The sequence below is a fragment of the Lynx rufus genome, unplaced genomic scaffold (genome assembly GCF_022079265.1).
Source record: "Lynx rufus isolate CCGP_SWC_20201006 ecotype Redwood Valley unplaced genomic scaffold, mLynRuf1.p SCAF_10, whole genome shotgun sequence".
NCBI lineage: Eukaryota > Metazoa > Chordata > Mammalia > Carnivora > Felidae > Lynx > Lynx rufus.
The window spans coordinates 87,598,903-87,615,829 of NW_025814824.1; the positions used below are offsets into that span (position 1 = coordinate 87,598,903).

At 60.3% G+C, this 16,927-nt stretch overlaps 1 protein-coding gene across 1 annotated transcript in view; it reads left to right on the plus strand.

Annotated features, from left to right (window-relative positions):
- PTPA (protein phosphatase 2 phosphatase activator) overlaps positions 1-14,737 on the plus strand; it is a 30,451-nt gene extending 15,714 nt beyond the window's left edge. Inside the window, exons 5-10 of the mRNA XM_047070723.1 lie at positions 29-146; positions 2,025-2,124; positions 2,989-3,113; positions 4,130-4,230; positions 9,056-9,163; positions 13,215-14,737. Of these exons, the coding sequence (XP_046926679.1) occupies positions 29-146; positions 2,025-2,124; positions 2,989-3,113; positions 4,130-4,230; positions 9,056-9,163; positions 13,215-13,292 (630 nt within the window). The 3' untranslated portion in view covers positions 13,293-14,737. The remainder of the gene's footprint in view (positions 1-28; positions 147-2,024; positions 2,125-2,988; positions 3,114-4,129; positions 4,231-9,055; positions 9,164-13,214) is intronic.
- The last annotated feature ends 2,190 nt before the right edge of the window (positions 14,738-16,927 follow it).

Consider the following 16,927-nt stretch of genomic DNA (forward strand, 5'->3'; position numbering starts at 1 on the left):
CACCACTTTGTGTCTCTTGTGTTATCAGGAAGCAGAAAACTTGGTGGCCACGGTGGTCCCCACCCATCTGGCAGCTGCCGTGCCCGAGGTGGCCGTTTACCTAAAGGAGTCCGTGGGGAACTCCACGCGCATCGACTATGGCACAGGTACCCGCCACTCCGTGTTTCCTTGGCTTCGCTGCGGCCTCTTCTTGGGCTGCTTCCTTCGTGCCCTGGCTCGTTTCGGGGCCCTCTGAGCAGGCCGCCTTTCAGGGCCAGCTGGGTGCAGCGCCCCGGGTGGCGGCGCAGGGAGGCCCGGGGCTCCCTCCGCGGCTCTGTCGTCGTCCACCAGGGGGCGCTGCTGCCACGTGCATGGTGTCTGTGTGCGGCCTCGGTTCTCTTCTTTGTAAAGCCGAGCTCTGTGAGCTCATCGCCATCGCAAAATAATTTATTGAGTGCTTACTATATCTCAAGGCAACCCCTCCCCAGACCCTTGCGAAATGAAGGAGCTCAGTAGCCTTTGGCAGCATCGCGGCACGCCCTCTCCCCAGCCCCGCGTCTGCGTTGAGTTCTCCGGGAGAGGCAGGCCCCTCAGGAGGGAAGCGTTGTCTGGGTGGGGGTAACTGAGGAGGACTCCGCTTTGGTAGGCCCAGCTTTCTGACCTGACCCGAAGCAGCAAGTCCGAGAGCAGCTGCTCTTTTGGGCCTTCCCCTTGCCTGCAGCTCGGGTTCTCCAGGAGGAGCACAGGCCGTAGAGGCAGGCCGGGAGAAGGGCCCCCTTGGACCTGGGTCACGGGGAGGTTTTGTCTTCTGCTCCCCTGTTGCCGGGGAGCAGGTTTATCAAGTGTTGGGGGACTTCCGCGGGTAGGGCTCTGACTCAGAACAACAGGGAAGAACCCCGAGGGGAGACTGGCCAGGTCAGAAGTGGGGAGGTTTCTTCCGTTCTCAGGGGTGCAAGAGCCCCTGAGTAGGGTTGCTGGGACTCTGGCGGGTGGCGATGGGGAAGCCTGCAGGTGAGAGAAACCGCTCACAAGCTTCCCGGGCCCTGAAGGCACCTTCATTCTACAGAGATGGGACAGGAGGTCGCTGAAACATTCTCTCCCCGCCTCCCTCCGAATAGATACTTTTTGGTAACACTATGAACCATGGCATTCAGTCCGGAATCCAGTCAGTGGTTTCTGTAGTACTGCCCACTCCTATCTGACATGACTGGGAAAGGAAGGGGGTGCCTTTTGACCCTGTGATGTGACCGTGCGTTCCCCGCCTGGAAGCCTTCGGTGGCTCCCGTTGCTCTTAGGATGAAGTCTGAGCTCTTTACTGTGGCAGCGAAAGCCTACGTGATCGCCAGCCTCATCTTGTTACACTTTCTCCCTTGCCCTCTCTGCTTTAGCCACACTGGCTGCCTTAGCGTTCTTCGAACATACCTTTTTTTTTTTTTTTTTTTTTTTGCCTCAGGACCTTTGCGCATGCTGTTTCTTCTCGGTTAGATTGCTCTTCTTGCTTCCCTCACACCCGGTGCCTTGCCAACTCTTATTCATCTTTCAGATTCACTTTTACTTCCTTGGGGAAACCTTCTTGAACCCTTATGTAAGGATTCCCCTGTGATATCCTCCGATTATCACTCCATCCTCCTTCAGAGCTAGAATTATAGAAGTGATCATCTATTTAATGTTTGTCATCCCGATAGATCATAAACTGTCAAACAAGGGCATGGACTTAAGTCGCCCTGGTGCCTGATATGGACAGTGGCTGCCGTCGTAGTAGGTGCTCAGTAGAGAGCACAGAATTGATGAGTGAGTTAAACAAAATAAAATGCAAGTGTCTGTTTAAGAAGTCCTCAGCCTCGGCCCATGAGGAATAGAATTACATTAGTGGTAGCTCTCGAGAGGGCCTGGGTCTTTCTAGAAAGGGAGGTGGCCCCATTATCTCCATGTTGACCTCCGTCCGCAGGGGGCAGGTATCAGTGATTTGCGCTGTGGTGAGGTCAAGAGCAGTCCCACTCGTTTCTCTGGAAGCCCGTCGACCTCAGCTGGTTTTTCTCCCCCAGGACACGAAGCAGCCTTTGCTGCTTTCCTCTGCTGCCTCTGCAAGATTGGGGTGCTCCGGGTAGACGACCAAGTAGCTATTGTCTTCAAGGTGTTCAATCGGTGAGTGAGAGGAGGGCCAGTGGGGGTCTCTTTCCTCCTTGTCACTGTCACACTGAGGACAGGGTGCCGGAGGGCTCTCCTGAGCGCCTGTTTCTTCTTTCGGCCCGTCCTCATCAAGCCCCGGCTGTGGGTGGGGCACCCAAGACAGAAGGACTGACAGGTTCAGTTTCAAGGAAGTACAAGGGAAGGAAACGTCACGTACCGACTGCTAATGCTTCCGTGGCTCTGCCATGCGGCTCCCTCCCTTGACCTCCCCAGCAGCCTTCGTTTCTGTTTTATAGACGAAGAAACAGAGGCCCAGAGAAATCAGCTGTCTTGTGATAGCTGAGGCCACACAGCCAGCTGAACCCAGGCAGTGGGACTCTGACCCCCCCCCCCAGCCCCACCCCCGAAACCCCCTACCCGGCAGCACAGGTGTGGTATGGTCACCGGAGCCCTCTGACAGTGCCTGTTCTGGGCCCCCCTCTGGCGATGCCGATGCCAGAGCTCCCCAGATGCCAGGGAGGGTGGGAGCCGACAGGCCCCAGGAGATGATCTGCTTTGTCTCCCGGCCACTTTCCTACAGGCAGGCCAGAGTTGGAGAGCCTGAGGCTCCTGCCCAGGGTGTCACGTTGTCAGGAGTCGATGGGCCGAAACCCCCTTCCCTGGGCCAAAAGAAGGCTGAACGTGGGAGAAGAAAATAAAGCCACATTATTTTGAGAGTGCCAGCTGATGCATAACTTATGCGTGTGGATTTTAATTGAAATAGAGACCAGTTACGCTCTCAGGTGGCTATTTCTGGCCTCCATGAGCTCCCAGTGGCAGAAGGCTTGAGGCCGGCTTTTTACTTTGTGCTGCCTCTTTTTTCACCTCCCTCTTGCGCAGGTACCTCGAGGTTATGCGGAAACTCCAGAAAACGTACAGGATGGAGCCAGCCGGCAGCCAGGGAGTGTGGGGCCTAGACGACTTTCAGTTCCTGCCTTTCATCTGGGGCAGCTCACAGTTGATAGGTACTGGAGAGGGGGCGCCTACCCCTCCGCCCCCCAGGGTGCGTTCTCTGTCCCCCCCCCCCCCTTACTTCCGCTCCGGGCAGACGGTGACAGCTTGTAAAGCAGGCATTAGACCGGCTATTGACGGAGGCTGTTTGCTGTCGACCTTCTGCTGCGAGCCGGTGAGGCAGGCTCGGGAAGGCGGAGGCAGAGTGTGCCGAGATAATGGAAAGTGACACAGGCTGGAGCAAGGGCGCTCTCCTGGCGCGTAATGGGCTGGTGTGAAACGCGCCCCAGCTCCTGGCAGCAGCTGCGGGGTTTTATGTTGAAAACGAGGAGCTCTTTTGACTCGGTGACTGGCGTCATCCACTGTTATTATCGAGCTGTGTGCCAGGGGGCCCGTCGGAGCGGCCACCAAGTGCTGGGCAGTGAACCACTTCCGGTGGGCGCGGTGTAGCGGTTCCCCCCACTCTGAAACTGCTTTCCAGGCTCGGGCGGCGCATTGGGATCTGCAGCGGGTGAGGGTCGGGTGGTAACTTCCGCTTTGACGTAGGATTAACTGCCTACAGAATAGTATTAATAAATGACCCTTGGTGAATATTTTGCTCTGTGCCAGGCACTGCTCTAAGCATGTTGGGTAGATTATCTCCCAGCACCTTCTCAACGACGCTGGGAAGGGTCTCTGCCAGCACGAGACCAGCCACCTTTGACTAACACTTCACCTGTACGGGCACCGTGGCGAGTGATCCCCGATCAGGTAGTGAGAGGGAGGTGCCGTTCATGTCCCCACTGCACGGATGAGGAAACGGAGCCTCGGAGGGCTGTAGTCACTGGTTCAAGGTCACGTAGCTAGAAAAAGGCAGAGCCAAAGCTCGTTCACTAGGATACACACACAGGTCCTTCACTGCTCCCACAAGGTCAAGTGTTGGCACGTGGGCAGGACTGTGGCCCCGGGGTGGGTGTGGAGTGCCCTGGGCTGAGGTGCTCCGTGGTGGGAGTGCCTGCTTCTGAACCCCGGGGCTCTTTGCCATTCCCAGACCACCCGTATTTGGAGCCCAGGCACTTCGTGGACGAGAAGGCCGTGAACGAGAACCACAAGGACTACATGTTCCTGGAGTGTATCCTGTTTATTACTGAGGTGAGGGGAGGGGGTGAGGGAGAAGCCCGTGGCAACATCCAGGCCGAGAGGAACCTGAGTCTGGTGGCTTTGGGGTGAGACAGAGGAGCCAGGGCCCTCGCCTGGAGACAGCAGGGTTGGCCCCAGAAGGTGGGTTGTTGGAAAGGAAGCCACACTAGGCCTCTGCAAGGTTGTAAGCCCGCTTTTGACTGTCCAGGATCTCGTGCCCTAAATCAGTGGTCTGGGGTTACTCCTGAACCCCATGGAACTTTTGGGCTGTGGGACTGAGACGCAGTCACTAGCTGGACTTGGTGACCCGTGCGGCAGGTCTGAAGGGGTGGGTGGGGCCCACGAGGCCTGTCCAGCCACGTGCACGGGATGTGTGTGGGGTGAAGCCGTTGCAGGAGTTGGAGAGACTCATGTGGACAGCAGGCTAGATTTCTGGGGACACATCTGTGTCGGTACCTGAGGACATGGACCAGATGTAGTGCCGGAGGTGAACCAAGACGGCCTGGACCCCTAGCCCGCCTGGCAGGGGGGTGTTTAACTGGGCGCTGTTGCCCGCTGAGGCAAGGTCTCCCATTTCCTCCAGATCACCCGGGGAACTTGTTAAAACGCACGTTCCTGGGTCCAACCCCAGCTTTCTGAGTCAAGAATCTTGGGAGACAAGAACCAGGAACCCGTATTTAAATACACCTGCCAGGTGACTTTGCATGGAATTTGGGGACTCACTGCTCTTAGGGCCTTTCTCTCAGGAATTGTCAGGGCCTTCAATCCTCCCTGCTGCATACCTGTCCCCCTCACCCTGGAAACTTTCAAAGGGCGCCCTGATTCTGCTGTCCGGAGAGGGTCTTGCCACTGTCCTCTCTTCCAACACCCACATGCACCTCTGGCCCCAGTGATGCCCCTGGCACGACTGTGGTCTCCTCCCCACTGAGGCTGCTCTCTCGGCTCCTGTCCTGAGCCCCCTGAGCCCCCTGAACGGAGGAGAAGCCTGGTTAAGCAGCCGTAGCCCCAGGCTTCTCATGGTCAGCGTTCGGCTCAGGCCTCTGCCAAACTGCAGAGGCCAGAGGGGAATGACACGTTTTTCCAAGTCAGCAAATGGAGCTGGAACTGACGGCTGGGCGGCCACCGCTCCAGTCTCAGATCTGCTGCCTTCAGCAGTGTGGCAGGCCCAAGGTCGGAAGGACTCGGGGCAGCCTGGCTCATTGCCTCACGAGCCAGTCACGTGCTGCCCTTTCCAGAGTGGGATGTGAGGGTCTGGGGAGCCCTGGGAGACCCCAGGAGGAGCAGCGTAGAGAGAAGGGGTGCGCGTTCTAGGCTGAGCCCTGCTCTGCTCACTTGGGGGTAAAAGACTAAGCTGTTCTGGCTCCCTCTGGTGGCTGGCCAAACCCCGGGGTCCCTGTCAGTGACTCGCAAGGAAGAAGGTCGGGCCGGGCCTCGGGGAATATGGGAATTGATTCCAGGTTCAACTTTTGTATTTTTATTTGGTTGGTTGGTTACTCTGGTATAAAAACCCAAAAGCTTTCCTGAAGTTTGGGATGCGGTTCCTCTGCTGGAGAAAATCCTACAGCGGCCACTAGGTGGCACTAATGGCACATTGAACTTTGAGGAGGTTTTCGTAACTTCATCGGCCGAGAGGCAGACCCTAGAGCTTGTTCTGCACCCTCTCCGCAAGGCCTGGTTTTCACTTTGGGTCTAGGTGCTGGGGCATGGTGGCAAACACTGACTGCTGGCAGGGCTGGGGGCTCCCTTCCGTCCCCCTGGCCAAGCGGAGACCTGGCTGGTGTGGTTGCTGATGCGGCTGCGCCGGGCCAGTTCTCCGGAGCTCTGGTCTGGGCTACGCCCACCCCCCCACCCCTCCCACCCTCCCCCCCACTCCCCTTCCACCTCACACCAGTGTGTCCTGTTGCTGGTCCGTGAATGAGTGGCCTGGCCTGGCCCACCCTGACCCAGGGAGGCTGAAGGCCCGTCGCTGGGACACAGGGACCCGGAGGCCTGTGCAGAGTTCAGTTCTGTGTGCTTCGGTCTGGAAAAGACGGTGTTGCCTCTGGAGACCTGGGGATCAGGATGGCTGGTGCAACTAGGAGAAAAAACCAAAACAACAAGAAGTGGGAAATGGAACCGGGCGTCTCCTCCTCGTCTCCCAGGACCTGCCCTGGTCGCCCTGGGCATCCCGGATGAGGGACCCCACCTTGCAGGGCTTCTGCTGTCTCAGGAAATGCAGCCCTGGCGCCTTTAAGAGCCCAGGGCAGGCAGGAAAAGAATTTCAGTTTCAATCTGGCTTCTAAATTTGGAGTTTTGGGAAGGGAGGGATCAGATTTCAGCTGGAAGGGAAGGAGCTGACAGGAAGGCGCTGTGCAGAGCCTCTCCCCATCCCCCCTCAGTTACTGACAGAGGAACCATTTACAAAAGGCCGATTCTCTTGGGAGTGGAGAGGCAGGAACGCAGCGTCTGTGAGTAATTTCCTGCTCAATATGGCTGCTCTGACTCACACGATTCCCCTGGGGTCACTGCGGGACTGCAGCTTGCTTGCTCGTTCTCGTTCTTTCTCTTCTCCCTTTGTGGCTAGAATGAGCTAATTTTTTTTTTTGTCTTCTTGCTCCCGATTCCTTTTTTCCCCTCATCTCTTTTCCTTTCCCAGAGTTGCAAAGTCCCCTCCTGAAGGACTTAGGGTGGCCTTGGGGCACCGCAGGCCCGGGGGTGGGGTGGGGGGCGTGGGATGTGGGGCAGCCCCTCTAAAGAAATAGCATCTCTGGCCTTTCCATGGGGTCAGAGCAGGCCAGAGAGGCCTGTTGGGGTCCCTTCCTGTGCCCCTAGTGGTTGAGGCTAGCCCACGAAGCAGAGCCTCTGGTTTCCCAGAGTCGTCTGCTGGCCCTGGCCTCGGGGCCCTGGCTGAGCAGGCTTATGGACCTGTGCTGGGGGACGAAGCCGGCAGGGTGCCCCTGGGGTGGTTTGTTCACAGGGCCTTGTCCAGACTGAAACTGGTTACACATTTCCAGTGGTCCCTGAGGTTCTCAGGGCCTGGAAGTGTGCAGAAGACTGGAGCCTGCTGCTGGTCCCCAAGGGGCAGAGAGCCTTGGGGGAAGGGGCGGGGTGAGGGGAAGGGCGGGTTGTTGGGGGCGGAGCCTGCTTGAGTAGGATGGTTGGAACAAAGCTCCTCGAAGGCCAGGCCCCACAGGCTAGGGGCACCAGAGGAGGGAGCCACCCTGGAGGAGGGAGTGTTAGAAAGAGAGAGGAAGAGAAAGAAAGTGGGTGTAGACCCTGATCCTGGAAAAGCCCTGGGAGCACCGGGGTGGGTTTTTGTCTCTGTCTTAGCACCTTGGGCTGTGGCCTCCCTACTGGAGGAAGGAGCCTGAGGTCCTCGCTACCGAACCTGGGAGTTGAGACAGGCTTTTGGGGAACTTCGGGCAGGGAAGGGAGGTGGCAGCAGTAAATGGCAGCGCTTTGGACTTAAATCTTGCATTTTGGTGTGAGGCCCTCGCTGGAGAAGTGAGGGGCGTGTAGGAGCAGGTCACTCACGAGCCCACAGCCAAACGGTGGGGGTGTCGTGTGCTCCTGGGCCCTTATTCTTAGGCCCAATATGGAGAGGGAGCTTTGGGTCCATCCTTTCTCCCTGGAGCAGCCCTGCCCCAGCCCCACCTCCATGCACAGCCTCTTCTGGAACCTTCCACCCCCCCAGGGTCCAAGTCTCTGCTTCCTTGCCAGCTCAGCCTCTTTGATTTTCAGACTCTTTCTTCTGAAGCCTGGGGCTCAGGGCGCCGAACCCCTTTCCCCCGGGCAGCCTTGTGAAGCGCCCGTTAACAAATGCACCGGCCTTGTGCGGAGGGGTCCACGCAGGCACACAAGCCTCCCTGTCTCAGTGCTGTGGTTTCTGATGTCATGGGAACTTCACTGGGCTTGCTGCAGAATCCCTTTCCTTCCTGGAGGGTCAGAACTCTGGGCAAGAGGAGGGACGGGAATGGAGCTGGCCTTGCCCCTGCCTGTCCCTTGCCGCTGTCGTCGTCGCCATCCCTTCCCTGCCCCCCAGCCAGGTCAGGCAGACCGTCTAAACAGACCTTCCTCCCGAATCTGCCGCAGGTGCCCCTGGCTCAAGGCTCACGTCTCCCCCCTCTTTTCCCCCTCTTTTCCTCCCTGCCTTTTGCCTGCCGTTCGGAAGGCAGTTGGGTGCCTGGGTTTGGTCTTTCCCACCTTAGCCTTCCCCTACACGGACCCCTGCCCCGGCCCTTCCGGCTCCGCCAGTGGCAGGTGCAGCCTGAGTACCTGGTGGTGGAGCCCACCCTGTGCGGGGCCCAGGAGGCTGCTGCTGTTTACCTGGAAGGGAGCAGGTCCCCGTGCCGTTGGAGCGCTCTGCGGCTGGGGGGGGTTGGCGGGAGTCTCAGCAGGGGCTTGGGTGGAGATTTTATTTTTCTGAGGCTGCTGAGTGTGGTGGGTGGTGGGAATCAGGCTTCCTTTTTTTGGCTGTGGGAGAAAGAGGATAACTCTGGGGGTTATGTTTTCCCAGTGGGTCTTGCGGGCCGAGAGAGACCCTGTCTCTGGTACTTATGTGTGCTTGTGTGTGTGGGGAGGGTACGCGCGTGTACGTGCTTGTGCACATGTGAGTGTGCACACCTCCCCCCTGCAGGTGATGCAGCCTGGTCCTTAAGCACACACGCGTACACGTGTGAGTGTGTATGTAGGTGCGTGTATACGCACACGTATGTGCGCTCTAGCACGTGTGCATATATTTGTGCGTGCACATATGCGTGCGTGTGTATACACACATACGTGTGCACAGCCTTACTGCAGGGAAACGGGATGAGGTCCCAGATGGCCCGCCTCTCCAGCTCTGGATTCTTTTCTTCAGATGAAGACCGGCCCCTTTGCAGAGCACTCCAACCAGCTGTGGAACATCAGTGCCGTCCCCTCCTGGTCCAAAGTGAACCAGGGTCTGATCCGCATGTATAAGGCTGAGGTGAGTGGGGGCTGGCTGGTACTCTTGGTCCTGGGGCCGCTGATCCCCCCACCCCCACCCTGCTGCTTGAGCCAGCCCCTCTGATCCCCGAGGCCTCAGTCTCTGTCTGGGGAGTGGGCAGACAGAGAATCCCTATGCTGAGGCCCGGCTCTGCCCAGTGACTGAGGCAAGGCCCTGCTGCCCAGGGTCTGTCAAATGGCCAGAGGTCCCTCACAGCTTTGCCTCACATGGGGATACGAAAGTGAAGACATGCTTTGGAGGCACCGTCCAAATTGGCGCTTCTCAGACTTTGGTGGGTCTGATACCTGGCCGGGTAGCCCTCGAGGGAGGCCCAGAGCTGACATTTCTAGCAGTCAGTTCAGGTGGTGTTCTAGTTCTCAGACCTGAGAGGCAGAGTGAGGTGTGGCTCCCCTGAGCTCCCCCTGCTGGGAGGTGGCTGCCCAGCTCTTGAGGGTGTCCCCTGTCCTCTCTCCTCCTCTTTGGCACCTTTTCCCAGCCAAGGAGGTGGCTTTTTTTCTTGCAGGTAGGGAGGAGACATTTTCTTTCCATCCCGTCCCTTCTGTTAGCTTCTTTCACGTCTGTGCACCCCGATCCTGGAGCTGCTTGACCTTGGCCAGGGAAGGACCTGGGTGTAAAGTCCCTCACTGAGAGTAACGAGTCCCCGGAGTCCCCTTTTTTCGCCCTCAGGCTGGTGGTCTTCGATGCTGTCCCGTGGGTGCTCTTGACCCCTCGGCTCTTGACCCTTGGCCACCCCTCTCCCGTGGAGGGAGGGAGGTTGGTTCTCTGAGTCGGCTTCATTACACTCACATCCCATCAGGGGAGGCAGGGGGAGCAGCGGGGAGAGGGTATTGGAGGCCGGGGTGTGGCTGCGTGGCACAGATGCTTCCGGTCGGCCCTGTTCCCTCCGCGTGGCCCCGAAGGGGTTAACGGCACTGGAACCGACCGGCCCGGCCCTCTGTCTCCCTTCCGCCCCCTCCCCCTCCGGTTCCCTTCCTCTGGACTTCACATCCTGTGTTTGGGTTCCGGCCCACATACCTCTCTAATCTGAGAGGAGCGTCTGCTGGGGCTGCGCAGGCCAGGCTCCTTCCGGGCTGCGGCCCGCTGGGCCCTCCGGTCTGGCTGTCCCCCCCCCCCCCCCCCGCCCGCCCAGAGAGCACGCGGGTCACTGCGCTCCGGGCGTCCTGTTGTTCCTGACACCCCCCCCCCCCCGCCGGTCCCGCTGTGGGTGCTGCTGAGGACCTCGTCACCCTGCGGAGCCCTCCCCACTGCGGGGGCCCTCCAGCCTCCCACCCCCACTCCGGTCGGTCACCAAGGGCACCAAGGGCAGGACTCTCGTGCCTTCCCTGCTTGGGATCTGAAGTGCTGTTCTTCCCGCAGGGCTCTTACTTAAGTGACTCTAAACTTACCTTGAGCCGGGCCCCCTCGGGGCAGAGCGGGAGCCCCTGCCCCCTTCCCCTACCTGCCCCTTCCAGAGGAGGAGTCCCAGGCTGACAGGATGAGGGAGGAGCAAGCTAAGAATCCAAATGGCTGGCGGCGGTGCTACAGGAACGAGACAGAAGTCGGCGTAACAGCTGTCGGATTTCTGCGGGTGTGGGGAGACCGGGACCCCAGCTCAGGCCCGGACGGCGGGGACACGCGTGGACCCCGGAGCGCTCCTCCCGAAACTCCAGCTCTGGATGTGCGCAGGCACAGGAGCTGGCAGCCTTGCCGGGCGCCGTGTGGCGGCCAGACCTCTCTGTAGGCCGGTGCTGGAGCCCACTGACTTGTGGTCTAGGAGCTCCACGTCTCTGATGGCTGGCCCTCGTTCGTGCGTTGCTGGGAAGTAGCCCTTAGTTTTTGGTCCCCGAGAGCCTGTGGGATCGCATGCTCCCTTCCCAGAGGTCCGAGGAGGAGGACTCGTGTTCTCAGGTCAGCTCTTTGTCCATGGGGAGGACCAGCGAGGCCACCAGTCCTGAAGTCCAGAGCAGCGTCCCCACGGCCAAGGCCACCAGTCAGAGTTGGCTCTTGGAGGCGAGTTGATCGCCTGAGCTGCCGCAGAGGCCCGACTGGGCCTGGCATTAGGCGGCCTTGGGATTTGGGATGGACTGTGTGCGTCTCCAGGCTCTGCCCCTGCCTTTCTGAACCGATCGACCAAATGCTTTCGGTGCCCTTGTGGGCAGCGGGGCCTGTCTTTCCCAAGGGCTGTCGCTGTGCCGGGGCTCCCTTCGGAAGGACCTTGTCGGGGCCTGGAGAGCCCCTTCTCCCCCTTGCATCACTGTGGCATCCAGCTAAAAGGTCCCTGGGGGGCCGGGTGAGCTGAAGATGTCGCTCTCTCGCTCTGCCCAGTTCAGTGGGGGGTCCGGGGGGCAGGGGGGTGTTGGTCCAGGGCACAGTTAGCTGGGAGAAGGCCTGGCCAGAGGCCCCCTTCTGCTGCTGTTCTGAAGCCTCAAGATTTCCTTTGCCCCAAGCAGCCTCTGGCCTTTAGCCCGGTGCTCTCCTGTCCTGTGGCCCTGGGGAGGCTTGTTCCGGGCCCCTGAAGGCAGAGTGCACAGAACTGCCCCTGCCCCCTCCTGCTAAGCCGCTTGCCTTTGCAGCTTCTCTTGGAGGAGAGCTAGAAACAGGTTGACCTTTGACCCTTTCTGGAATTCCAGGGCCCTGGGGGCCCCCTTTTACAAACTCCTACCACTTCCTTGATGACGTAAGCACACTGGCAGCTGCCTTTGCCTCTGGCCTAGAGCTGCTGGCTGTTCCTCCCCCCCCCCCCCTCCACCACACCAGGGACCACCCCCCGGCTGCCTGCTCCCCACTTGCTCTGCCCTGGGCCCAGCAGCCTGGCTGCGGCCTGGAGCTCTGCTCCCACACTCGGCCTGGTTTCCTGTCCTTCCACTGCACAAAAAGATTTCCCTTTTCCCGCTCACCTCCTAGGCCCCCTTTAGGCCTTGATCAGCCCCCACCTGACACAGGCGCAGCTGGTCTGAGACGTCCTCGTTTCTGTGCCTGGCCATTGAGGTGAGGGGACCTGGGCCAGTCGTGGCACACCTTTGTCTCCCTAAGTTAGATGGATGTTGAGACCGCAGTCACGGAATGGGGCTCACCTTATCTGAAGCCATAAGTCATGTTCCAACCTAGCCATCCTGGTTATTTTCTTGGTCAAAGGTGTGAGAGCAGGCAAATCCTCACATGCCCAGAGCTGCTGCCTGAGAGAGCTCGCCAGTGACCAGGGCCGGTGAGGGGAGGCTGGGAGCTGCCCGCTCCCCCCCCCTCCCCACCCCCCGCCGCACCTTTTCCTGGACTTGTGTGGTGCTAAGCAGTGCTGGGGCCAGAGGCCAGAGGTGTGTGGCCTGGGGCCCGGCTGCCCATGGGCCAGGCCAGCTTCTGTGGTAGGCCCTGCCAATATCCCCATCTCCGCCAGAGCCCTGGGCTGAGGTCCTGGCTGGGCTGGGTTCAGGGAGTAGGCCATGCCCCTGTTCAGTGTCTTGTCCTCTGCCCCATGCACAGGGCTGCTGGGAATTGCCCTGGGGGTGTGGGGATGTTAACTGATTCTTACTGTCTTGCTCTCAAGTGGCAGGATACCTTTTTTCAGTCCAGAGAACTGAAAATTGGAGAAAAATGGGCTCTGGACCCTCGTCAAGCTTGTGTGCAGACATCCCTACACTTTTTCTCCAGGGCTGGGGCCTGGGCTAGGGGCTCCCCAGTGGTCTGGAGGGTTCTTTTCATGTCCGGTCCCCAGTTCCCCTCCCTCCCTGCAATGAGGTTGGGCTGCCTGCTGTCCTTCCCTTCCTTTCTCCCTCTCCCTCACTAATGAGTGAGGTCTTATTGTCACGGAGTGGGGGTCTTTGGATAGGAGGGGGTGGTCGGGAAGGGGTCGGAAGCCTTGCTTTTCCCTGAAGGCCTGGGTGCTCCTCTGAGATCATCCCCTTCCTGGGCCCTGGGGGGACACTTTGTGGGAACTGTGCTGGTCCGAGCCTCCGGAGGTGTCTGGGGCTCCCCCGGAGGCCCGAGAGGCCGGGTGGGCCCCGGCAGGGGTGCGGTGCAGTCCTCACCTCTGCTCTTCCCCTCCCCCCCCCCACAGTGCCTGGAGAAGTTCCCTGTGATCCAGCACTTCAAGTTCGGGAGCCTGCTGCCCATCCATCCGGTCACCTCGTGCTAGGGGCTGAGTAGCCGGAGCCACCCAGGCCGCAGTTCCTGTGCCTGCCCTCCCCCGCCCCACGCCAGCCGCCCCCGCCCCCTCCCTCTGTTCTTTCTGTTTGCTGAGAGGCTGTCTGCTGGGGTGGGTGGTGAGTGTGTGGTTGACGGAGGCTCAGGGCGTGAGGCCGAAGGACCCAAAGTGAAGGGAGAAGTGGGCCCTGTCTCCCTGTGGTGGGGAGGGTGTGCTCGGGCCCTGGTCCCGTGCTCGGCCTTCCTCTCCTCCTTCCTCTTCTGTCCAGTCCCGCCTGAGACCTGGGCTCTTCTGCACCGCTGGAAAGGGGAGGAGTTTGCGGTTTCCATTGCTTTCCTTTCCCAAGGCCTGTGGCCTTGTTAGGGGTTGGAGCGCTTGCTCCCTGTGGGGTGGGTCGGTTTCTGAAGCCATGTCTGGGTGGGTGCCTGGGGGTTCTGAAGGCTGGAGGCGGAGGCAGGCGGCCAGCCTGGGGTGGGGTCGGGGGGCCGAGAAGCATCGGCTGTGCTGGCCGGTGACCCTCCCAGCTCCTCTTCACGGCTGCCCCCTGGGCCTGCGGGCACCTGTGTCTAGTGCCTCCTCACTCTGGCTTCTCTGTTCTTTGGCCTTGGCTTTGCTGGGTTTCCTGGCCGGAGCCGGTCCTGTCCCCCTCTGCAAGGGTAGCCCCTGGGCGCTCGGGAGGGCCCCGGCAGGGCTTGCCCACTGGCTGATTGGGTGAGGCCCGCCTTTCCAAAGTTTCTCAGGCTGGGAGGGGGTGGCTGAGACGCAGGGAGGGGCTCGGGGCCCGCTCTGGTTGTGGGGAGCCTGGATTCTTCTCACATCTTCCGTTCTGCTCCTAACTCCCTGCCGCTTGCTTCTCCAGGGCCCTTTGGCCCTGTTTGCCTGCCCTTCGGGGCGATGGGCCAGGGGCCACCGGAGCACTCAGCAGTGCCCCCTCCTTGTCCTCCCCTCTCCCCGAACTTACCCACTGGTTCTTCAGGTGAGGCAGCGGTGGCCCCCCCCAAGCCCAGGCTTTGGCTGTGAGGATGGGCAGGGCCTGGCCAGGTGAGGGGATGCTGACATGACAGGTCCTGAGTTTTCTTCTAGGGCTGCTCCCGGGCCAGGCTCTTACAGGCTCTCCCCGGCCAAAGTCCAGGCCTGCCCTTCTCCAGACCCCTGCCCTTTATCTGGGTCCACATCCCCTGTGGGAAGGGGGAGCTCCCAAGAAGCACAATTCAGGGACTTGACCCTCACACCTGGGCCGATGGCCTGGGCAGAGGCCAGGACGGGGACCACGAGAGTCACAGAAATAGTTTTCCTAGGAGAGGTCCAGTGCTGGCCTCCCTCCCAGGGTCCAGATCACCGCCTTCCTGGCTCCTCTTGCCCTGCCCCCTCGGCCTCCCCTGGCCCCGTGCGCCTTCATTGCTGTTCGGATTAAAGCCTCTGTTTTGCACCTGTCACCTGTGTGAGGTGTGTCTTTTCATGCCACACGTTTATTGTTTCTCCACATGCCTGTTTGTCTCCCCATCAGGTCCCCTTCCCTCGGGCCATGGAGTCTGGGGCTGGGACTGTTTCAGCTGGTGTCTGGGCTGAGCTTTTCCTGGGCAGCCAGTGAACGTGCACCGGTCACCCAAGCAGGCTCTGGCGACTCCTGGCTGTCCCCACCCCCAGCTGCAAGGTCTTGCGTAAGGTATTGAATCTCTCTGAGCCTCAGTTTCCTCGTCTGCAAAATGGGGACCATCACAGGGTGATTGCCAGGAGTGAGTGAAGGATGTGAAGTCCTCCGCCCAGGGCCTGGCACAGAGCAAATGCCCTCGGTCACCATGGCCCTTCTAGATGAAGGCAGCCCCTGTGGACTCCAGGCTTGACGGGGGAGCCTTTGGACCGGACTTGGTTGCAACCCACGCACCGGCAGCTTTTAGGGATGCACCCCACCCCTTCTGTCCGTGTCGTGCTGGAGTTGGGATTTGGGGGGCTGCAGTACTCGAGGCTTCTTAGACCCTTCCTCGGACATACGTGTTTCTGGACTTGGTGTATAGGGGAGTCTCCTCAGAGAATGAGCCCTTGGCCTTTCTCCTGGCCTTGGAGGCCTTGCCCAGGAGAGCCTGGTGGCCGGGAGCCAACCCCAGCCAACCTAAGGCCCGCTGCGCTGCTTACCAGCTGAGCGGCCCTCGTGATTGACTTTGTGTCTGAGCCTGGTTTCCTAATCTGAAGTATGGGCATAATGATACTCAGGCCATGGATTGTGAGGACCCAGTCATTTCACAAGTGGTTACTGGCCGAATATTCCTTGTTCTAGCGTGGATGACAGCGGCCAACCCCAGAATACCAGAACGTTAGGTAGTGGTGGGTGTTACGAAGCGAATAGCACAGTTCATTAGAGAGGGCGGCAGGCGCGGTTTACTTGAGCTACAGCGTTGGGAAGGGCACCTCGGAGGAGGCGCGAGTCTGAGTCCTGGAGAGAGCTGCAGGCTGAAGGGCGGGGGAGCAGCTGGGAGCCCACCGCCCCAGTAGGGTTGGGGAGGGTACACACGTGGTTCGGGGAGGAGCAGGGTCTTAGGGGCTCCTCTCTGACAGGATTGGGATTTAGTGTCTGCGTATCCTCCGGGAAGCTGCTGGAGGGCTTTGCCAGTGCCAGTGGCCTGGAGTATGTGGGGCAGGAGGGGAGGCGCTAGGACGGAGGGCGGCGTGGAGGTGGTGAGAAATGGTGGTCCCATTTGGGCTGTCTTTAGAGCTATCACCGACAGGAAGGAGGGTGTGAGAAGGACAAGAAGCCTCGAGCAGCCCCAATTCTCGGCCTGTGTAGCTTGATGCCATTTACTGAGGCGGGGGAGATGTGACAAGAGGGATTTGGTGTTGGGGGCCCGGCGGATGCCTGTTAGCCTCGAAGGGGAGGCCTGGAGTAGGCATCTGGGTCTGCTGATCTAGAGCTGGGGGCCGGTCCAGCTGCTGAAACAGGCTAGGGAGTGGCCAGCACGCAATGGATCCCCCGCCCCGGGTCACCAGGGCAGGAGTGGGGGTGAAGGCGAGAAAAGAGGGCTGGCTGGCTCTGGGCATGGGGGGTGGGAGACCCTGAAGGTCAGAGCCCTGGGCACGCGGCTGAGAGGACAGAATGGGCCCTGGGTCTTTGTGCCTCGCCCAGGGCTGCTTCAGTGGGGTGGGTGGCGGGTCGAGGAGGGCTGGGGAGGGAATGGGAATCAGACGAGGAGGAGCCACTGCTTCCGCGTCCCCACGAGGCCCCGCGAGGGGCTCACGGAAGCACAGAGGTGGGGTCCCCGGTCCGAGCCCACCAGCCTGGAAGGAAGAGCGTGGAGCTGGATGGTCTGGTTGCCGAGCCACACGCGACACCTCACTCCCCTCTCGCGGAGTTTTGTCGGAAAGGGAGCAGAGGTGGGGGAAGAGGGCGGGGGCTGGACGTCTGGGAAGGCTTTGCGGGAGGAGGATCATGGGGCCGGTTTGTGCTCCGTGTCCCTCACGTGCTGGAAATGGTCCAGGAGAGGGAGGCTGACGGCAGTGAGGGCCTTGAAAAGGTGCCAGGCTGCTCGTCCCTTGTCAGAGGGAAGGCAGACCCTCTCCCCGACTCCCGTGTTGTTCCAGAGTCGCTTCTGCAAGGAAGTGTGAGCAAGGCCATCCGTGGGGTGGGATGGGCG